Genomic DNA, 24490 nt, shown 5'->3' with positions numbered 1-24490 from the left:
CAGCTGACTAACTAGCCAGCTGACTAACTAGCAGAGTTACTATAGCTAGCTGACTAGCTAGCCATCTGACTTACTAGCCATCTGACTAACTAGCCATCTGACTAACTAGCCAGCTGACTAACTAGCCATCTGACTAACTAGCCAGCTGACTAACTAGCCAGCTGACTAACTAGCCAGCTGACTAACTAGCCAGCTGACTAACTAGCAGAGTTACTATAGCTAGCTGACTAGCTAGCCATCTGACTTACTAGCCATCTGACTAACTAGCCATCTGACTAACTAGCCAGCTGACTAACTAGCCAGCTGACTAACTAGCTAGCTGGCTAACTAGCCATCTGACTAACTAGCCAGCTGACTAACTAACCAGCTGACTAACTAACCAGCTGACTAACTAGCCAGCTGACTAACTAGCCAGCTGACTAACTAGCCATCTGACTAACTAACCAGCTGACTAACTAGCAGACTTACTATAGCTAGCTGACTAGCTAGCCAGCTGACTAACTAGCCAGCTGACTAACTAACCAGCTGACTAACTAGCAGACTTACTATAGCTAGCTGACTAGCTAGCCATCTGACTAACTAGCCAGCTGACTAACCAGCAGGCTTACTATAGCTAGCTGACTAACTAGCCATCTGACTAACTAGCTAGCCATCTGACTAACTAGCAGGCTTACTATAGCTAGCTAGTTAGCTTGGCATAGTCAGAATCATGCAAGGCCAGCTGGCAAGTATTTAATTGAGCTACATGTGCATTGTCACAATGTCAGGGACACATGCATACTGCTGCTGTTGGAACTTCAATGGTTCCACTGGTTTCCATGCGACTGTGCCATATGACCACTGCCGGTACACCAGATGTGTACTGACGAAATGACAGTCTATCATAACTGCTGTCTGTCCCTTCCTTTTTGGAAGGTCTATCTGAATGGATCAAGTGTAGGTGAGTATGTACATGTTGTGGCTGTACCCAAATGATAAAGATACATTTCCCTGAGTTCTTACAAGCATGCAAACTTATGCTATGCAAGATATTATTGTGTAGCTATTGTTTATGATCACGTTACATATGTACTGTGGCTTTTACCAAAACAGTTGGCAGCTATGACTAACAGCATATAACTGAAATTAATTGCATTACAGCAAACTCAATAACCCATAGGATTTTTTGCTACTTTTACATGTCTTAAGACTTATATTGCAATATACTTTTCCTATTGTGCAGTTCTAAGGTTCACTTCAACTGTTTCTATATAGCCAAATATCATCTTTCTAATTATTAGTTTCAGCACAACTTTCTTAATGTTTGTGGACACTCCGTTTTGACTGTAACACATACATCTAAACATGTAAATTACATAGGCGTGACAAGATCAGTATCAAACTCTCCAAAGCTATATAGCATTAAAATATAACATTCATTTCAAACAAATGATGTTGATTTCATCTTCATCTGTCATGACTAATAACTATGTACTATCAGCATGTCATAGTAAGTACGTGACAGTGTTAATTAAGCTGGATTCTCAACAACATTACTCATGGATGCAATTACACATTACTGCAGCACTGCTTGACCTGCTAAAAATATTTCAAAATCATTTCATTCAAATACCTGACACAATACGTTTACAGTCAATCTAATTTTTCACCATACATTTCCTGTCATTAAAGCCATACCTTTCCTGAACTTATAATGTAATGTTTTTGTTGTTGACACTTTTACTGTCACCACTGATCATCTAGTTGGCTGAAATGTTAATTTTCAGTACACTTTTCATTTTTAGCTGTTTTTTTAGGATCCAGCTCAACTATACAAATCAACTATGTACTATCAGTATTATTCCTTAGAGTTGTCTGCTTTATTGAACTCGGGAGAACAAATTGATGCTTTGTTTCTTGACTTCTCCAAAGCATTTGATAAGGTACCTCACGAAAGACTTTGTCACAAATTATCACACTATGGAATAAATGGCCACTTGCTAGATTGGATCAAAAGTTTTCTGACAGAAAGAACACAATCAGTTGTTATTGATGGAGAAAATAGCTGTCCTTCTACAGTACTTTCCGGTGTGCCACAAGGCACAGTTCTGGCACCCTTATTGTTTTTAATATTTATAAATGATATTACACAAGATCTCCAGTGTACTGTTAGACTTTATGCAGATGATATCTTAATTTACAACATCATTTATTTTCCCAATGACTCTGAGCATCTTCAACAAGATTTATGTACTTTACAAGCATGGGCCAGGAGATGGCAAATGGAATTTAACCCAGCTAAATGTGTACATCTTACAATTTCAAATAAACATCATATTATTGAACATAACTATTACTTATTTGATCACCTAATTCAAAAGGTCTCCAAGGCAAAATATCTAGGAATAACATTTGATGAACATCTTACTTGGAAAAATCATATTCATAACATCTGTCATAAGGCCAATTCAGCCTTAGCTTTTCTGAGGAGGAACGTCAATCATTGTCCAATTTCTGTAAGATCTCATTGCTATAAGTCCCTTGTCAGACCCATACTAGAATATGCTTCACCTATATGGGCTCCTCACCTTCAATCTGATATTTGTGCCATAGAAAAGATTCAACATAGTGCTGCAAGGTATACAATGAACAATTACTCCTGGAGAAGTAGTGTTACTAACATGCTCACATCACTTAATTGGCCCTCTCTAGAATCACGACATACATTTTGCAAACTAGTCATGTTTTATAAGATAATCAATTGTCAAATGGAAGTTCCATCTATCTCACTAACATCATGCAATGTCATCAGTTACCAGAGGTCATTTACAACGTTTCAGAATCCCACAAGCAAGAATCAACTCATACTTATTTTCCTTTTTACCATCCACTATTAAATTATGGAACACCTTGCCAGAAGATGTGGTCAATCAGCCATCTATAACTGTTTTAAGGACATTTTGTTAAACCATCTGAATTTACTTTGATTTTGTTTTGTATCTGTGTGTTATACTCCGTGATGGAGTCCTACACAGTAATAAATAAATAAAAATAAATAAATTTATTAGAGTATTTCCTGACTACTTTACTAGATTAAGCAACTGCTCTGTTTGAGTACCTGGATCTAAGTTATACATACGAATTAAAGCAACAGTAACATTACCATTTTAGAAAAGAGTTCATAGGAGAGCAACCAACTGAATACATATTACATGACTACCACTCATCCTATAAAATTACACTAATACAACCTGATTTACTCCCCTGAAAATCATACAAAACTCCTTATCCTCATTTTAAACATTAACAGCTATGTATCAATGCATGAATTCAAGTTTATCATCATCAAACAAGCTAGCCCATCACATATTTCTTCAACAAATTAAACTTGAGCCATTATTTTATTTTTGTTGTCTATATACCAAGACTACTTATACTTTGTGACAATTAAAAGTCAGCTCACTCAATTCCTAAGGAATCACTTTTATTTTACCACTAACGATACTCGTACATTTCACTTTTGTTGTCCCTGACATCCTACCCCTTTTTACTCTCTAAGTAACTAAGTACTGTAATTAGATAATTAGTTAATATACTTGTAATCAACTACTGGCAGTTTAGCTATCAGCCACCCCATCCTATAATAATATTGTTGTCATTACTTTTTGTAATTTGTACATGTATGGTATGGCTGTAAAACAATAATAATTATCACTTGTTTTGGACATGCATGCATGCAATGTAGTTGGTATTATGGATCAATGGGTTAAATCTTGCAGATTTAGGAAGAAAGTAATGATACCACTTCAGATCAAGTGATCATAAGCCATAAGCTAACTACAAAATTTAAGCCAGTATAGAGATAACATAGCTGTACCACACTATAGGAATACCCAACTGTACCCCTCACCATGTACATAGCAAGGCATACAAAGTTATAAAGTGAGTTGACTGTCATTAGAGTGCCAGCATATGTTCACAAAAAGCCCTATCTTCTGCCGGACTATTATTACCATAATTGGTTATGAAATAATAACCGTAGGTACATAGCGACTCATAATGTATACCCCATGCACGTATTGTATAAAAATTATAGTACTGATTTCACTATTACTTTTAGTAGTGACCCTTACTACATAGTGTCACTACAAAATTAGTGACTGCCATGGCCACTACCTAGAAATTGTGGCAGAAAAAAGCCTTGACCTTATTAACACTAATAACCATGCACCAATCAATACTTCTCTATCAGAAGTATTAATTTGATTAAACTTAACACAGTGATATTGTACAGGTCTCTGGATATATTTTAAAAGGTAACTAAATACTTCAGTTACTACTTTCAATAAATTATCCTTGTTTGTTAGCTTTTTAGTGTAACATAATTTCATGGAACAGCTGTAGCCAATTGCGGAGGTTAAATATATAAATCAATTAATCTGCTCAAATATCCACATAAACAATGGAAGATGAGAACTATCTCGATCTTCCTTGACCACTTTCTGAAAACCTCAGATAGTAGGGTATAGCAATGCACAGATGCCACTTTTTACCAGCCAATCTTATACTGATAACATGCAGTACACGTGCACTGAAAATAGTGATTCTTTTACTCAAGCCAAATCATAAAGAATTAACAGTACAGAAAATGTGTTTACTTAATGTAGCTGCAGTATATATGGCAGTGTGCAAAGCATGCATAATTACTATGCTACTATTGTAACTTATAGTTACTTTTCAGACAATTATTCCTAATATATATAAGTTACAAGTTACTACAGCGGAACCCCAGTTATCTGAACCCCTTGGGACCAGGGGTGGTCCATAAGTCTGAAAACTCCATATCTCTAAAACTGTGTATAAATAACAACATTTTAAAAGATTCAGTATTATCAACTACCCTAATAGAACAGTCACTACTCTAATAGAGCAGTCATTTACATAGTTCGGTTAACAGAGAATCTGGGGTCTGAGGTTCCACCGTAGTTACAAAACATAACTAGATATTACTAGTTACTGTAAAAGTAACTAGTCATGAAACTTAAGCCCACTGTGTATATTATGTAGGCCAATTGTTTAAGGATAGTGTAGTTTATGGTGACACCTTTCCCTACATGTACATCACAAGCCTAGTCATTTAACCCATAGCTCTATATAAGGCAAAAGTACCATGTGATTAACTGCGGGCTACATTTATAGTTTCATGACCGCGCATGCAATCACTTATAGTTTTGTGACATATAAGGCTGAACATAATTAGGCTACAACTACATCACCATTTCCTGAAGATTGCTCCTATATGGCAGCTATTTAATAGAAGCCATATTAGAAAGGAAATGACAGAATCCACATAGCTAATAGTTTGCTATTATAGGTATAAAACGTGACAGCATGTAATTTCTGAGGCTTCTCAAAATCCCCTACCACATGACTAGTGCCTCTATAGTAGCTATAAGAAGTCAACTCAGTACTTCTGGTTGCATCAATCAGTCTGTTGAAACTTGCCTTGAATACAAATGACTTCTGTCGGGGCCAATCGCCTGCTACATGACGTTACTCTTGAGGGAGTAATTACACTAGGCAGAGAGTTAGGACGAGGTGCTTATGGTAGGGTGTTCACTGTGGAATATCGCGGGTTAGTTTGTGCTGCTAAGGAAATCCACTCTCTCCTCCTCGATGGAGCCGACCCAGAAGAGAAGCAGGCGATGCAAGAGAACTTCATCAAAGAATGTTATCACTGTAGTGTTATTAATCATCCACATATCGTGAAGTTCATGGGTGTGTATTACGAGTCCAATGCCTGGCAGCCGACGTCAAAGCAACTTCCGGTAATGGTGATGGAGTTGATGGAGACTAGCCTTTCTTCCTTCATACAGCATAACCAGTCAAGGATCCCTATGAACAATAAGATATCAATTTTACATGATGTGTCCCTCGGATTGTGTTACCTTCATTCCCGTAAACCATCCATAATTCACCGTGACCTATCCTCCAACAATGTTATGTTGACGAGCCAGTTTGTAGCTAAGATTGGGGACTTGGGTGTAGCAAAAGTGCTGTACAGTGATAATCGACACTCTAGAACTAAACTGACCACAGCTCCAGGGACTCAAGACTTTATGCCACCTGAGGCTCTTGAGATCAACCCCACTTATGGTACTCCAGTTGATGTGTTCTCATTTGGTGGAGTAGCCCTCCACGTGTTCAGTGAAGAATGGCCGACTCCTTCTGGTCAAAAACGGTTAGACCCTGTTACTAAGAACATCATTGCACTTACTGAAGTTGATCGACGCAAGCGGTACCTTGATAAGATGACTGGAGAAGCATTAAAGAAAATGGTAGTGAAATGCTTGGATGATGATCCAGATGAACGTCCTCCAATAAAAGTGATAAAAGAGATCATTGAACCACTAATGGTGAGCATTTTGTAGTGATGAAAGATGTGATTTAGCTAAGCATAATCAATTATATGTTAATTATGTTTGGTTTGCCGGCTACTCAAAATACATGATTAGCTATATTTAAAAATCATCACTGCCTTTAAATGGCTTACTAATTTTCTGATGGCAGATGACCAGAGCAAATGTTTTATCACCAATGATAAAGTTTCTAGCATTAAAAACATGACAGCCATACTAGTGAATTCCTTGCTCTGAGTGCCCACAAACAATAATGCCAAATGTGACGAAAGCTGTCAAATGTGGCACATGCATTTATTAACTATGTTTAATTGCATTATGCAATCATATTTGATAAAGAAACAGATGTTACCAATGGTTTATTTGTTAAGGAACATGGTATTACAACATGCTCAGTTACCTACATGCTTGCTTTCATTGTTGCAGAATATACAGCAAATAATCCATCAGTCTCAAGAAACAGCAGTAGTGGTCAACCATCAAAAAACCACATCTGAAATTGTAAGGTTTGGCATAGCTAGAACCCAATAGTGCTGGTATAATTTCAAGCATAATAGGCTAGCAAGAGCATCAAGAATTATGCCAGCATAATAGGACAATTTTAATTAAAATACATAGTGTGTGCATGCACCAAAAATACAAAACACAGAATACATGAAACAGTAAGAATAAAAGCATTACATGTGAAATGCAGTAATAATGTGTAATGTGTTGACACCTCCTTGTATAAGATCAAAATACTCTAATCACTTGCTCTATGGCAGCATTCAGGAAATATACTCTAATAAAAGAGTCCGCTTTTGGATATATTCTTAATTTTAAAAGCATAATTCAGGGGTAGATTCAGTAGCTGGCAAGGGGAGGGGCACAAACAGGCTAAGTTGTAGGTGGTTGGGGAGAGCCAAATTCTCTTGTTAGTTGCTGAAACAGCAAATAATCACCTCTTTATAGTGTGTCACTGTTGAATTTTGCCATTTTGGCCTTTGCAGATGGTTGTGAAGTCTTAGAGGTGCTTAGTACGCATGAAGATACTGGGTAGCAATTTTACAACTAGTTTGACTGGTTTGTTTGCTTTGAGTTCAGGTGAAATTGCAATAAATGCTACTGAAATGTGCATATTTTCATGAGTTTTATAGCAAAACTGATCTTGGCCTGGCAAAGTGTAGTATTTCAATCAGAAGTAGCTATGGCTAGCTCCTCCACAAAGTGGGGGAGGCATTTGCCCCAAATGCTCCATCCTGGATCTGCCACTGTAATTTTGAGTTTGATTTGATTTTTGAATAGCATAGTTGCCTCAAGCCCAAACTTGGGCCTAGGCCTGGGCAATAACATTGTCCACTTCATAACACATAAAGATTTAAGATACTGTAATAGAACAGTGCAAAAATTCAGTAATATAGTAACTATTCTGGTTGCGGCCTTTCAAAGATATGAAATGGAGAAACGGTGTGCATATGAGGAAAGCGTCCAAGAAGTGAAACATGGAAGTTTTACTCCCTTGTATTGTCCACATTTGGTGGTATGGGGAAGGCAGCTACCACCACTTACAAGACGTGAGAAGTGGAGTTCCCATGTTCTGTGGTTATGGGCCGTTGTAGTTTGGGGGTTCTCCTTGCTTTGCTCTTCCATAGGGGATAGCATTCTCGATTCAAGCATTGCTGTGTGCTTCATGATCTTGCTGTTACTGAGGGGCACCTGCCTCTCCATTAGTACAATGTATAAGATATTATGCAGATTAGAAACTGATTTATATTTTGTGACTGTTTTTGAAGTTATTAATAAATATATTGTTAGTCATCAAGGTAATAAAATAAACAGACTCTCATTCAACTCAGAGGTTGTAATGCTTAAAAAATTACCAGGGTGGCACATAATATTTGCATGGTAGAAAGCTAATGGAGTGACTATATATAGCTGAGTGAAAGCCCAACTAGTTCCTATCTCATATTTTCACATTGATATTGTGCGTGCTACAAAATAGTTTTGCACATGTTTTAACAATCGATAATCACTTAAGTACACTTGAATTGAAATACTTTATATACTAGTGGATTTGCCTCTTCATATATCTTTGCTACCTGTGAGTTATGTGCATTTGTTTACATTGGGGTCTAAGGGGGGTCTAACTGGCTTCTATCCCACACTTTGAAGCAGTTAAGTTCACAAACAATGTGGCTTCAATTTTTGCTGAACTTGTAGTTTTACTATATATGTGTATGATTGCACTTGAATGTGATGTTGTCTTCCATATATGTACTGGGTTTGACTAGGTTTAACTACCATATACTCCCATTTTTTACTTTGATGTAGGGCTTCAGTGCATGGGATAAAATATAAGGTTATCTTACCATTTGTAAACTAAACAGATTCTTACTTGAAAGCACGGGTGAGTATAGACCAAAACTGTACCTTTGTGAATTCTCCCAGTTCATGATTAATGCAATGAGACAAGTCCCATCTCCATAATCTGTTGCACTCATGATTAATTAAATCAGCACAATTCATTTTTGTCTGTACAATCAATAGCTGTGTTCTTCCTGTTGCCTATCGCTATATATAACATTGAAAAATATTTACCAGAGAAGGCTGAAACTTACACACAACCCATAGGGCTTTCCCTTTAAAGAGATTCAAGAAAAAAATGCAGTTTTTCTTTTTTTTGTAATTATTAAGGTTGAGATACCCTAATAGAGCATTCACCTTAATACAACAGTCAAATAAATATTGCTTATATATAACTTCTGAAATCACTGTATTCTATCTCAGAACGTCAAAAATTTCTTATGAAGGAATGCCCCCAGACCACAATCCCTAGGTTTTTTCACACCCTAATGTATATATTAATGCCTTATGCCTATATCAATGTTTGTAACAGGGAGTGGCATGCAACTAACTTATTAACATAGGCTGCAGCTGACAACTCCTTAATGCATTATGGCACCTAGCAAATAAATAATGTGGACTATATTCCAGGGAAGTAGCTTCAGTAACTGTACATGTGATCGCTACAGCTTACACAAGCAGTTCAACAAACAGATTTTGTGCATCATGTAGTGCATGAAAGGTGAAGACTTGTTAACATTCATCACCCATGTGGCTGGATGCATGAAAACATGGCCTAGATACATTGTAGAGTACACACTTATCATATGAGGTGCCATGGTGGTCAGATTGTGACAGACTATAGATGATTCCATGACTACAAACATTATTTAGAACACATAAACATTGTGAAGTATATGTAATGAAAAGTTGGGGTCCTTGGGTCTCAGCCCCACTGTTTATACCGACCCTTTCTAATCCACTAGTTACATTTTCTTTTTGGATATTTATTTCAGAAGCATCCAAGACAATTCACAACTAATTATATCAGTGGCATTAGCTGTTCCTAGGCATATTTTTTCAGAAGTATCCAAGACAATTCACAACTAATTATATCAGTGGCATTAGTTGTTCCTACGCACACTTATCTATTTTTTTTTTTGGAATGTATACAGTGTTTTTTTATTATTTTTGCCTTGAGCTGGTTTTATGAGGGGACATTTTCACGGATTGAAGCTAATCGACAAAAATTTTTATTCCTTAGAAATATATCCCTAATAGAGCAGTCACTAAAATGTTATCCGCCCCTTTGTGAGCACAAGCAGCTACAAGTACTGGAAGTAGTCTAAAAGGTAATAAAGTGATACATCTCTTGTGTAAATTTCATATGCTTGGGTTATAGTGGCTTAATTCTATCAAGTCATCTCAAAATTTCTCCAAAATCCAGTCACATATAGGGATAGATGGTGGTCATTGGTGGAGTGAGCATCAGCTATGATCAAAATTGACAAGGGTGGTAGTAATGGCAAGCTCCTACATGCTTCTTAATTGGAGCTCTATATGCACTGCAATGGCACAAAATATAAGTTAATATATATACACATTTAATTACAACTTTACCAGCCTATAGCTAAGCATTATAATATCTAGCTCCAAAATACCTGTATAAATTTAATGTTGTTTAATACCGACTCATAAATTATTTTCCAACATGTTAAATTTTTATCTTTTTTGTGTAGATTGGACCTTTGAACTGTAAACAATATCTCATCAACTGGAGGAGATGTGCTAGTTTACCATTCTCAGCATATGCCGCTTCAGTTGCTGTAGACAGTAGTAGTAATGTATATATTACCATAGGCAGCAGTCCTAGCTATACTGAAGCATACAATATTGTCTACTGTTACACAGTAGCAACTGATAAATGGAGTCAACTACCCCCACCTGGCCATCGTGTTGGCATTCTCTGCATGGCTAAAGGGCTTCTGACAATCATTGGTGGAAATGATCCGACCACTGGAGAAGTATTCAACAAAGTAACTACTTATAACAAGGCTGCTAACAGCTGGTTCACTTACTACCCTGACATGATATACTGCAGATTCAAGCCTGGCGTAACTACTTATCGCAACTATGTGGTTGTCATGGGGGGAAGTAGGAGTCTAGCTAATGATCATGATAGTATTGAGGTAATGGACTGTGAACTGTTACAGTGGAACAAAGTATCCACCCATTTGCCCATTCCAATGAGAACCATTCATCCTACAATATCAGGAAAAGATTTGATTATTGTTGGGTACACCCATACCAGTGGCCGTAGCAAGGAATCATTCAAAATACCAATCGCTACTATTCTCTCGGATACCCAGCATTCTAGCAAGCTAGGAACTGCACAATGGAATGAGTTTACCCCTGCTCCATACTGGGAGACATCTGTTGTTCCCTTTTCCAACCCTCCAATTATAATCGGCGGTCATAATGTAAAGAAAGTTCCCACAGCTGACGTTGCTGTATATGATTCAACCAAGAAGACATGGAGAAGTGTGGATGGTATGACCAGTGCTAAAAAACATGTAGGGATAGCAAACATCAACAAAAATTCTATCATTGTTATTGGAGGGAGTGACTGTAGTGTTGCCTCGTCAAAAGCCACTTCAGTGGAAATAGGATGTATTGTAGGATACTAGAAACATGGTCTAGATTTATTTGTGTATGTATGCAAAATATTTAACAACTAATTGTGTATTATTATTAATAATAGTCTATGTAGGATACTTGTTTTTTAACTATCTTATTGCAATAGTTATATAGTGTAGCTAACTTGAGAGTGCACAATGAATAGTTAAAAGTTGTCATCATCGTCTTGAATAATTCATCGGTTACTAGATTAGTGATAAGTTATTTGCTACTACTAAAAAACATTTGTAATACATACCAAGCCTGGTCCAGTGTTTCTATTGAGCATTATTACTAGTTCAACCACAGCATGCAGTGTCACGTTTTAACTAAACATGAGTAACAAAATTTTGTTTACACATTAATGAAAGCAATAATTATAGCTACACCCAATGTAATCCACACTCTAATAGCCTGTTTATACATCTAGCATTGAATTCCATAACATTCATGTTTTATATTGCTGCTGAGTTGATTAAGCACTCGCTGGAAACTCTCACTATGTACAATCAGGACACTACTCCAGATGATGTACTTCACTTATTTGCGTGCTTTGTGCTTGGTAGAGTGGAGTGACTCCATTGTTTTTGGGCACCATTTAGAGGGATACAAAAACTTTTCTGGTTTCGTGCTTCTGTTGCAGCTACTAAGACAGGAGGATGAAATGAGAACATCAGTTAAGGCTTGCCTATATTATGCAATCCTTACAATTCCAAAATCAAGTGTTTGTAATCCTGAATATTTATATTTAGAATTAAACTGTACAATAGCTATATGGATGCCGCCTCTTTTCCAATGAGGGCCGGCTACACCAGGATAGTTAGCAAGCAGAACCATGCGCTAGTATTACAACTGGTACAGGAAACCATTGTATACAGGTCTGGTAAGTTACATTATGGAGTTGATAAGGCCTCTTTCTTTTATGGGGCCAAGGTTTTCAGTAATAGGGATGGGACACTCATTGTGGGTCCCATATAGGTGGCCCTATTAATGAGATTTCACTGAGTTTCTTTTACATGTTACAAAACTTTTAAAGAGTGTACAGGTGAATTTACTCCTCCCTCCTAGTCCTAGCATGCTCACTATACTCTTGCAAAAATGAACTCCTGGTCCTAGCAAACTCTCTATACTCAAAAATGATAAGTTATTATATTGTGGTCTAGGAAGTTTATTATGTGGGGACCAATAATATAGATTGCAGTAAACTGCACACACTTCCTCAACAAAAAACCATTCCTATTATATACTAAAGTGTTCCAGCTGCTTCTGCTTATATCATATTCCCAAAACTAAGGGATTCAGAACATACTGTGACTTGATCCTTGTTTCTTCACACTCCCCCAACACACACACACACACACACACACACACACACACACACACACACACACACACACACACACACACACACACACACACACACACACACACACACACACACACACAAGGAAATACAACGATGTGGGCACAAGGGTAGGAGCAGCTGGATCACTTTATTACATAGCCTATAGTAGTGCTATAGTAGTAGGAATGGCTATAAATGTGTTAATATTAAAGAGTTACAAACTCTTATCCGTCCATGCACACTAAAAATATATGTAAATTAATGTGTCATAAATGACTGGAACAGCTTACTCTGATCCGTTGTTAATGCTCCAACAATTTTAAGTTAGGAATGTAACTAATTTATAATGTAATTTAACTTTTTTGTATTGTAATCAAACAGTATAGTAGTATGTTCTCCCCAAGTGCTGTCGCCTTTAAAAATCATCTTAGAGACATCTTATGTGACGAAAATCACCTTTATGGAATAATAAGTCCATCTAACATAAAATAATGATTAAAAACAAGAAAACACTTACATATGCTGGCCAGATATAGAATTTTACAAAAAATTATCTAAACTCGAATTTTCATCTTCCAGCCTGCCTCCCTGCCAAACCACAGTTGCAAAGCTGGAGGCCAAGGCACACGACAGAGGTAGCTAGTGCAGTGTATGAGGATTGAGGGGGTCAAAGTTATGAATGAAATGATTCCAGAAATGAGACTTGACTTTGTTCCTGATAGTGTCAATATTTTAATTGAAAGCTGTCAGTTTTATTTATGATGGAAATGGACCACCCTGCCCATTTGAAAAATATGCCTGAGTCCAGGACGGGAAACAGAGAATTTAATTAGAGTAGCTAATAAACAAATAACTAGACATTAAATAAACAGATTAGGCCACTCCAATTGGTAATTATGTTTCTCATCCACTGCCCACATCTTTTTTTTGGAGAATGTGAAATTTCAGAAATACATGGGTAAAATGCCCGCATTAGCTTTTTGAAAAACCTGGATTTTAGGAACAAATATCAGGCTGCAACAAGTATGCTAAATCTAACTATCTAAGTGCCATAATTTGTATTTTATCAAAAATGCTCTAATTGAGCAGTCACTTAGTTGTTGCTGAATTCCACCCGCCCACACCTAAAATTGATTTTCAAAGGACCAGAAACATAATTACCTATTGGAGTGTCCTAAAGTATCCACCTCTCAGTACTTGGTAAAGTCCATAGATAGTAATGCAAGGTGGGGCAATTTCGTAAACGATTTGCTTTCGCATTGATAACTTGTGATCAACACAATCAATTGCTACCAAACTTGGTTACAAATACTATATGTTTATGCACTATAAGCATACCAAATTATAAGTGATTCGGTATATCTGTTAGGGACAAATTACCTGGAGGCGTCAAAAATACTCGTGTGGGGCAATTTCGTAGATTTCTGCTGCAAGTTACGAAGATCACCAATCAGTCCCAAGAAAACTATCTTACTTTGGTACGAAACATACTACAGAGCAAGGTTAATCCTTAAAACAGCCACACATACTCTGCAGCACTACATTTCTTGCTCAGTTGATTTCAATACGCAACTATTCAGTTGCGTTGGTTGAGCCACAAATTAAGCTTGGCCGGAAATTGGTAGCCGATTATTATTAAAACTATTTTTGACTTGGCAGCTTCAATATCTATCTCCGCTTCCAGAAGAATATTTTTGGCTAAGGATTGGACACTTGATTAATTATACATATATAATATTTGTGACTGGGCCTGCGATAATAGGGCATGTGGGCACATGATTTTTGCCTACTTTGTCATACTTTCATCACTCATAACATTTTGTACCATTATGCTATGGTATTGCAATTTTCATTTCTTAGTAAACATTTAATTGGCATCATGATGCAAGTTACAGAATGGAAATATACTTTTCTAGTACTGAGATATGACTTGTAGAGTGATGGGGTGTAGTTTGTGCCCACATGCCCTATTGTCGCAGGCCCGGTCACATTTTTTGTAATTTTTTCCTTGCCACACCCACTCTTAGCTGTGAGTGGCTGTGTGTGTCCAAGGACTCACCTCACATTATTGCTGTTGTAACACCCAATTTTCATCAACAAAATGGTCCTTCTCTCTCAAGCAGGTATTACAATGACATTAATGATTAAAAGAAACAACTTGGAGTGAGCTTTGGTATAAAATTAATTTTTACAGCAAAATCGCGCTTCACTGCTTCAATCAAACTGTGTTAAAACAGTTAAGGCAGAACCTACCGCTTTAGTGCAAATTAATCCCCATAGCCAAACGTATCTTCACCGTAAATGTTGACTGGTTTGATAAAGTTACAGCCCTGCAAGTTACGAAATTAGAGTAAATTATCTATTCTCGGACACCATGTATACTCGGACACTTGTTCTCGTAAACTACTGGACGGAATCCTACGAAAATTGGTGTGGAGATACCTTGCATATAGCCCAACTATACCTCCAATTTTGAGCCAAAAATCTTGTTTGATTGTTGTGCTAGACCACATCAAAGTCGTTGCTCAAAATCATATATTCTCGGACAAAATTCAAGTATTGTCGGACACTGGTCAGTAATCCTACATCAAATACTTTAAAGATTTACCACCAACACCATCTGTTAGGGCTATTCATTAGCTATCAGCAGAGCCATAGTTTATTTCTTTCTATCTCATTTGCAGGAAGCTGTGATCGGAAATGTGCGAGCATGTCACCACCTCTATTCTCAGACACGAGCTATCAGCTGGTTCTCGTACACGGTTATATCAAATCGTACAAAAATTATTGTCGACATACTTTATACATAGCCTATCTAAACCTCCAAGTTTGAGCTAAAAAGCTTTTATGGTTAGCTAACTAGAGCGGATTAAAGTTTCCATGAGAAAATTAGTATTCTCATTTTTCTCGGATAATAGCCAATGCTTCCTACCCCAAATAATTTAGCCACTTCCTACCACCACCATCTGATAGAGCTGTTCATTGGCTATCAGCAGAGCCATAGTTTATTTCTTTCCATCACCATAATGGATAGTTATGATCGGAAATATGTGAGTATGCAATTACATCTATTCTCGGACACATTGTTTCTGTGTTGTCTGATTAAATCTTGGTTCGAGCTATTTCTGGTGATGCAAAAAGGTAGTTCACTGGCATTACATGCTATTTAAAGTAGTTCAAGTCAATAAAAAGTAAAAAAAATTCACCAGAAATAGCTTGAGCCAAGATTCAATTCCAACTATTCGGATAGATCTTCCAGTTTGCGTACCCACTTAGATCCCTCCTCTCAACGTGCTTTAGATCTAGCCTCAGCCAAAGGGGCCTCCAACTGGCTTACCACCCGGCCCCTACAGGAACATGGCTTTGCACTGCATAAGTCCGCGTTTCACGATGCCGTGGCACTACGTTATGGGTGGTCTCCTCAGCGGACTCCTGCTCACTGTGCATGTGGGACTTCCTTTTCAGTGGAGCATGCTTTATCCTGTCCCAAGGGTGGCTTACCTTCTATCCGACACAATGAGATCAGAGATCTAACTGCTACCCTGTTGACTGAAGTATGCTCTCAGGTAGCTGTTGAACCAGAGCTCCAGCCGGTTTCACAGCAGGACTACCCTGCTTCTGCCAATATCCAAGATGGTGCCCGTCTTGACATCGCCATGAATGGTTTTTGGGGTGGAAGAAGTGAAAGATGTTTTGTGGATGTGCGGGTGTTCAACCCTCTGGCTGCTTCTAATGCGTCCTCATCACTGGCCTCCTGTTATCGGAGGCACGAGAACATTAAGAAACGTGCGTATGCTCAGAGAATTCGTGAGGAGGAGCATGCCTCTTTTACCCCCCTGGTAATGTCTGCCTCTGGTGGTCTGGCTCATGAGGCTTCTGTTTTTTATCAACGCTTGGCTCATCAACTTTCAAACAAGTGGGGCGATGATTACTCTGTTGTCATGGGGTGGTTAAGGTGCTGTCTATCTTTTTCTCTCTTGCGGTCCTCCATACAATGCATCCGCGGAGCCCGCTCATCCATCGGTCACTATGTTAAGACTCCCCCAATTGTGGAGCTGATTCGGGCAGAGTCTCAGTTTGCCGTGGACTAAGAAAGTCCCGGTTTGTCCAGCACAGGCCATTTATGTGCTGGGGGTGGTAGGCAAGGGCAGTCCATCAAGCCCGGGTAAAAAAAAAAAAAAAAAAAAAAAAAAAAAAAAAAAAAAAAAGATTCAATCAGACAGCACAGAAACGATGTGTCCGAGAATAGATGTAATTGCATATTCACATATTTCCGATCATAACTATCCATTACGATGATGGAAAGAAATAAACTATGACTCTGCTGATAGCCAATGAACAGCTCTATCAGATGGTGATGGTAGGAAGTGGCTAAATTATTTGGGGTAGGAAGCATTGGCTATTATCCGAGAAAAATGAGAATACTAATTTTCTCGTGGAAACTTTAATCCGCTCTAGTTAGCTAACCATAAAAGCTTTTTAGCTCAAACTTGGAGATTCAGATAGGCTATGTATAAGGTATGTCGACAATAATTTTTGTACGATTTGATATAACCGTGTACGAGAACCAGCTGATAGCTCGTGTCTGAGAATAGAGGTGGTGACATGCTCGCACATTTCCGATCACAGCTTCCTGCAAATGAGATAGAAAGAAATAAACTATGGCTCTGCTGATAACTAATGAATAGCCCTAACAGATGGTGTTGGTGGTAAATCTTTAAAGTATTTGATGTAGGATTACTGACCAGTGTCCGACAATACTTGAATTTTGTCCGAGAATATATGATTGTGAGCAACGACTTTGTTGTGGTCTAGCACAACAATCAAACAAGATTTTTGGCTCAAAATTGGAGGTATAGTTGGGCTATATGCAAGGTATCTCCACACCAATTTTCGTAGGATTCTGTCCAGCAGTTTACAAGAACGAGTGTCCGAGTATACATGGTGTCCGAGAACAGATAATTTACTCTACCCTACCTTATATTCTACGTACCCATAATAAATTATACTATCTATGTAAGTCACACTTTGTACAACATACACAGGTTATGATATCTCGTAGTTATCGCACACATTTTCGCATTTTACTCAGTGGCTGATTATCCCCCGACCAGGACCAACTCTTATTAATGCACCTTTCAGGCGCATGCGCACTGCACGATTAATTACCGTAAAAGGCGAGGAGAGAGGCGGGTGATCGGATTTTGCTTAAAGTCTTGAGAACAGTGGCGCTGGTAATGACCTTTAATCCTGTAACTGTTGTTATGTTTTCTAGTTTGTAGCGGCACCAACGGAAGCGATGTGACCAGAGATGTTTCCAGTTCGAGCGACGGATAAACACCGGTCAGTCCAAACATAGATAGTAGAGGTTCTACTATCCATGGTCCAACTAACCCCGGGTACCTGGGGTTAGTAGATCTATGGAATATTTCCAGACCACTTTTTCTACTTTTGTTCCCAACCAAATAGTGGTCTGACTGCGTGAAACTATGTGTACTCTTTTGTTATCTCACAACATGTATACAACACGAGTTAACAAATACAACTGAATAATAGTATGTGTAAGGAGTGTATAAAGCTGGAATGCCATCTGTCTGGCTGTCTACATCAGGGGTGATTATAACAGTCGGCCATTCACTGGACTGGACTACTAGACGTAAAGTTTACTCAAACACCTTTTTCAACCACTAAAATGATTAGTATACTACACATGGAGGCTCACATGTCTTGCCTTGCATATTACAGCATTATAAACCAAAGAGCTGGCAAAGCTAGAGTAAACAAGCAAACTACTGAAAGGCTATAGGTAATGCTATATCATTAGATAATGTACAAGGTGTAAAACTTATATCAATGTGTGCTATTTTGGCTAGGGGAAGACAGATGGATGCGTTAACATGATACACAGTGCTTGTATTATTACTAGCAGCAGGCAAATTATTGTCGATAATAAACTACACTGTGGATTTAGTGTAGTTTTTGTGAGTAATGTATAAATTTTATGTCTTGTGGTGATGGTGTTGATTTCTAAAATATTATTGTGGTCCAGAAAAGGTAAAAAAATAAATACATAAATAAAAGCTTGAGTGTCCAGTGAATTTGGGTACACCCAAGATTGTGGTTCTCATTTTAGTTGGCGTAATAACAATGTTCTGTTACTAAGAGATTTACAAACCAGGTGGGGCCATTGTACACCATAGTGTAAGCAAGTATTTGAAGCGAATAGTGATTGGCTGGCAGGGATGTTATCTGTTTTGTGACAGTTTCTATTCATGGAGAGTTCTTGCCTTTTGCAAAAGGGTAGTACCCTGGGTACTATTTTATTCCTTGTTACATCACAAATTGCTTAGCTTTAAATTAGTGTTTACTGTAGGGAAGTTTCAGAGCTTTGTTTACAGCCATACAGATGGTTGATGAATCAGCCTATGAGTATTCAGCGCAGTTTTATTAGAATTTGTGTGACGCTTTAAAGGTTAAAAAAAAATTGAGATTCTCTAACAAAGCAGTCAGGCAACTCCTATAAGGCACTCAATTGTTTTGCTACACCAATCAATACCATTCGTACATTCTTCTAAAGAGTGTTATAGTACCTTTGTCACTTTTTTGTGAAATGTTTCGTTGTTGTCTGTTACGCTTATATAGTACGTACGTGTTAAGCTGAATCCTCGAAAATGATTAATAACTCGCGAGCTTCCTGTATCACTCATTAGATAGCGCATCTCAACCAACCTGCTAAAAATATATTAAAAGTGCTTCATTCAAATGTAAGACACTCCAGTTATGATGCTGTAAATTTTGCCATACATTTTCAATGGGGAAGCCTCTAAAGCGTGGCCCTTTGATGTACATGTTGACATATGTTTGTGGTGAAGCCAGATGTCACACTCCCGCCTATCAACCTTCAACACACTCATGATTTCACTATTGGGTTATGTAAGAGGCTGCATGTACATGTAATACACTATTGCAAGAAAAATGGAACAGTTTTTTGTTGTTGGCTTGATTGGGATCATTTTCCAGTTGTGCCTTTACCACCTCGTTGTGTCACTTCATTGCTGAGTCATCTTCAGAGACATGTCACACCTACAATATATAATATAATGGTATAACTACAACATATGGTACACCTATGTAACATACCTGTGGTATATCACTAACCACAGCAAGAAAAAAGCTATCCACACAAATTTATCCCCTGACATCCAATCAAAATAGTCACTCGTAAGGAGCAAATCATTTACACAGTCGAATAGGCGAATCACTGCCTTGGGTGGGAACATCATTACTACTGGAATAAGAGAATTCAAACATTGATGGCAGTTATTTTCTGTGAAAGAGGCTGTTATAGCTGTTGCTATTAACTGGTGTTTGTCAATTTTGGAGTATGATGCCTTCTCTTCCACAAATATGTGATCGTCATCACTGCTTTCACAACTTGAGGCATAATTTTCACTTATTGGTGTTACAATGTGAATGGCCATACCAGTTGCTCTAACTTTCGAATCTGGGTAGCCATGCAAAGTAAAAGTAGATCCTATTCCCATTAGAGTCACATTTGCTTTTTTAGCACCAGGAGCTTATGAACCACCAAAGGCAGCGAAGGAGCATGAAACTTACGTTGCCTGCCAGGTGCCATCGAAATCCAAATTCATTAGCGATTCGTTTCCATATAAGGAAAGTAAAATCTCATTAGTCGGTGCCGTATACACTCGTAGCGATTTGTTATTCAAAAAACTTGATGTAATTATTGTGATGGAACCGAGTTACATGCTCCTTTGGCGGCTTATAAGCTCCTGTTAGCACAAAATGTTTTTCTGACTGTCATGGTAACTCTTGCATGAGTATGAATTAAGGAAAACTTCCTTCCCAAGCCGTGACAATATGTGATGCCATTCAGATATCTGTTATGCAGCATTGGTGTACCTGCAAGTGGGCCAAACAACTTGTATTTTACTTCACATTTACCACGCAGCTGCCCATCATCTTCTATTGCCATTTAGTCAATTCTAAAACCAAACTCTGAGTCTACCAACCGCTTCATGACGAGCACCAAATCTTTCTTGCTCCATGATGGTTCATTCTTGAGGTACTGACAAGAGGGAAATGGAATAATCAGTTCTTACTTGAATCTTGGTTTTAAGGTTATATATGTGTTGTAGTGAAATGCCAAAGAACCACAGATATTTAGTGACATCATTCAAGTGCCTCTTCAGCAATTGGGACAACATTTATTCTCTATTGGTACTTGTATCACTTGCTTTCTTGCTGTCAATCAATTCTGTAGTTTTGCAGAATTTATCATCACTATAGGCAAGGTAGATTCTTTAACCAGTTCACAATGTTTTGTTTCTTTTGATTTGAGTTTGTTAAAGAGGTGTTACTATATTGAAAAGAAACATCTTTTTTGTTAGGATCATTTGATTTTGTTAAAGTGCCCTAACTGTAACAGAGCAGTCATTTGTACTGTACATTGTGATCTCCATTTTGTCAAGTGCTTCTATATCAGCTTTGTTGTCCAATAGTTTGAATATCCTCTATTGCTCTGTGTGCAGTAATGGAAACTGGATTTTGTAAACTTTGGAGGGATCAGAAATAGTCTTCTTGCTTGAGTATCTTCCTTGCACTTCGAATCTTCGTTGTTTTTCTCATGACCTCTTCTCTAACGTTTATGAAGAAATGTTCAAACATTGCACCCTCGTCTCTGCATAGCGTTTCTACTTCATTCTTCATGGCTTGGCCATAAAGCTTTTGATTTGAGTTTGTTAAAGAGGTGTTACTACATTGAAAAGAAATGTCTATTTTGTTAGGATCACTTGATTTTGTTAAAGTGCCCTAACTCTAACAGAGCAGTCATGTGTACTGTACATTGTGGTCTCCATTTTGTCAAGTGCTTCTATATCAGCTTTGTTGTCCAATAGTTTGGATATCCTCTATTGCTCTGTGTGTAGTAATGGAAACTGGATTTTGTAAACTTTGGAGGGATCAGGAATAGTCTTCTTGCTTGAGTATCTTCCTTGCACTTCGAATCTTCGTTGTTTTTCTCATGACCTCTTCTCTAACGTTTGTGAAGAAATGTTCAAACATTGCACCCTCGTCTCTGCATAGCGTTTCTACTTCATTCTTCATGGCTTGGCCATAAAGCTTTTGATTTGAGTTTGTTAAAGAGGTGTTACTACATTGAAAAGAAATGTCTATTTTGTTAGGATCACTTGATTTTGTTAAAGTGCCCTAACTCTAACAGAGCAGTCATGTGTACTGTACATTGTGGTCTCCATTTTGTCAAGTGCTTCTATATCAGCTTTGTTGTCCAATAGTTTGAATATCCTCTATTGCTCTGTGTGCAGTAATGGAAACTGGATTTTGTAAACTTTGGAGGGATCAGGAATAGTCTTCTTGCTTGAGTATCTTCCTTGCACTTCGAATCTTCGTTGTTTTTCTCATGACCTCTTCTCTAACGTTTGTGAAGAAACGTTCAAACATTGCACCCCCGTCTCTGCATAGCGTTTCTACTTCATTCTTCATGGCTTGGCCATAAAGCTTTTGATTTGAGTTTGTTAAAGAGGTGTTACTACATTGAAAAGAAATGTCTATTTTGTTAGGATCACTTGATTTTGTTAAAGTGCCCTAACTCTAACAGAGCAGTCATGTGTACTGTACATTGTGGTCTCCATTTTGTCAAGTGCTTCTATATCAGCTTTGTTGTCCAATAGTTTGAATATCCTCTATTGCTCTGTGTGCAGTAATGGAAACTGGATTTTGTAAACTTTGGAGGGATCAGGAATAGTCTTCTTGCTTGAGTATCTTCCTTGCACTTCGAATCTCTTCATTGTTTTTCTCATGACCTCTTCTCTAACGTTTGTGAAGAAACATTCAAACATTGCACCCCCGTCTCTGCATAGCGTTTCTACTTCATTCTTCATGGCTTGGCCATAAAGCTTTTGATTTGAGTTTGTTAAAGAGGTGTTACTACATTGAAAAGAAATGTCTATTTTGTTAGGATCACTTGATTTTGTTAAAGTGCCCTAACTCTAACAGAGCAGTCATGTGTACTGTACATTGTGGTCTCCATTTTGTCAAGTGCTTCTATATCAGCTTTGTTGTCCAATAGTTTGAATATCCTCTATTGCTCTGCGTGCAGTAATGGAAACTGGATTTTGTAAACTTTGGAGGGATCAGGAATAGTCTTCTTGCTTGAGTATCTTCCTTGCACTTCGAATCTTCGTTGTTTTTCTCATGACCTCTTCACTAACGTTTGTGAAGAAACGTTCAAACATTGCACCCCCGTCTCTGCATAGCGTTTCTACTTCATTCTTCATGGCTTGGCCATAAAGCTTTTGATTTGAGTTTGTTAAAGAGGTGTTACTACATTGAAAAGAAATGTCTATTTTGTTAGGATCACTTGATTTTGTTAAAGTGCCCTAACTCTAACAGAGCAGTCATGTGTACTGTACATTGTGGTCTCCATTTTGTCAAGTGCTTCTATATCAGCTTTGTTGTCCAATAGTTTGAATATCCTCTATTGCTCTGCGTGCAGTAATGGAAACTGGATTTTGTAAACTTTGGAGGGATCAGGAATAGTCTTCTTGCTTGAGTATCTTCCTTGCACTTCGAATCTTCGTTGTTTTTCTCATGACCTCTTCTCTAACGTTTGTGAAGAAACGTTCAAACATTGCACCCCCGTCTCTGCATAGCGTTTCTACTTCATTCTTCATGGCTTGGCCATAAAGCTTTTGATTTGAGTTTGTTAAAGAGGTGTTACTACATTGAAAAGAAATGTCTATTTTGTTAGGATCACTTGATTTTGTTAAAGTGCCCTAACTCTAACAGAGCAGTCATGTGTACTGTACATTGTGGTCTCCATTTTGTCAAGTGCTTCTATATCAGCTTTGTTGTCCAATAGTTTGAATATCCTCTATTGCTCTGCGTGCAGTAATGGAAACTGGATTTTGTAAACTTTGGAGGGATCAGGAATAGTCTTCTTGCTTGAGTATCTTCCTTGCACTTCGAGTCTTCGTTGTTTTTCTCATGACCTCTTCTCTAATGTTTGTGAAGAAATGTTCAAACATTGCACCCCCGTCTCTGCATAGCGTTTCTACTTCATTCTTCATGGCTTGGCCATAAGGCTTTTGATTTGAGTTTGTTAAAGAGGTGTTACTACATTGAAAAGAAATGTATATTTTGTTAGGATCACTTGATTTTGTTAAAGTGCCCTAACTCTAACAGAGCAGTCATGTGTACTGTACATTGTGGTCTCCATTTTGTCAAGTGCTTCTATATCAGCTTTGTTGTCCAATAGTTTGAATATCCTCTATTGCTCTGTGTGCAGTAATGGAAACTGGATTTTGTAAACTTTGGAGGGATCAGGAATAGTCTTCTTGCTTGAGTATCTTCCTTGCACTTCGAATCTTCGTTGTTTTCTCATGACCTCTTCTCTAACGTTTGTGAAGAAACGTTCAAACATTGCACCCCCGTCTCTGCATAGCGTTTCTACTTCATTCTTCATGGCTTGGCTATAAAGCTTTTGATTTGAGTTTGTTAAAGAGGTGTTACTACATTGAAAAGAAATGTCTATTTTGTTAGGATCACTTGATTTTGTTAAAGTGCCCTAACTCTAACAGAGCAGTCATGTGTACTGTACCTTGTGGTCTCCATTTTGTCAAGTGCTTCTATATCAGCTTTGTTGTCCAATAGTTTGAATATCCTCTATTGCTCTGTGTGCAGTAATGGAAACTGGATTTTGTAAACTTTG

General features: G+C 37.8%; 2 protein-coding genes across 15 annotated transcripts in view; both read left to right on the top strand.

Moving 5' to 3' along the window:
• Positions 1 to 5436: 5436 nt before the first annotated feature.
• LOC136244596 (uncharacterized) lies at positions 5437 to 11542 on the top strand. Its single transcript, XM_066036157.1, has 3 exons — positions 5437 to 6395; positions 6825 to 6899; positions 10460 to 11542. Exons 1-3 carry the CDS (start codon positions 5496 to 5498, stop codon positions 11405 to 11407), a joined length of 1923 nt encoding a protein of 640 aa, XP_065892229.1. The 5' UTR covers positions 5437 to 5495; the 3' UTR covers positions 11408 to 11542.
• A 6342-nt stretch (positions 11543 to 17884) lies between these two features.
• LOC136244389 (uncharacterized) overlaps positions 17885 to 24490 on the top strand; it is a 31457-nt gene continuing 24851 nt past the window's right edge. For 2 of the 14 annotated variants that reach the window (XR_010695207.1, XR_010695199.1), the window contains exons 1-3: positions 17908 to 18084; positions 18353 to 18547; positions 18615 to 18722. The gene's annotated coding sequence lies outside the window, so the exon portion shown is untranslated. Of the gene's footprint in view, positions 18085 to 18352; positions 18723 to 24490 lie in introns of all 14 variants that reach the window. The other 12 variants (XR_010695212.1, XR_010695208.1, XR_010695213.1 and 9 more) reach the window with 9 other exon arrangements.

This window comes from Dysidea avara, chromosome 14 (genome assembly GCF_963678975.1).
Source record: "Dysidea avara chromosome 14, odDysAvar1.4, whole genome shotgun sequence".
NCBI classification, from domain to species: domain Eukaryota; kingdom Metazoa; phylum Porifera; class Demospongiae; order Dictyoceratida; family Dysideidae; genus Dysidea; species Dysidea avara.
This window is presented reverse-complemented; position numbering and strand designations above follow the sequence as displayed.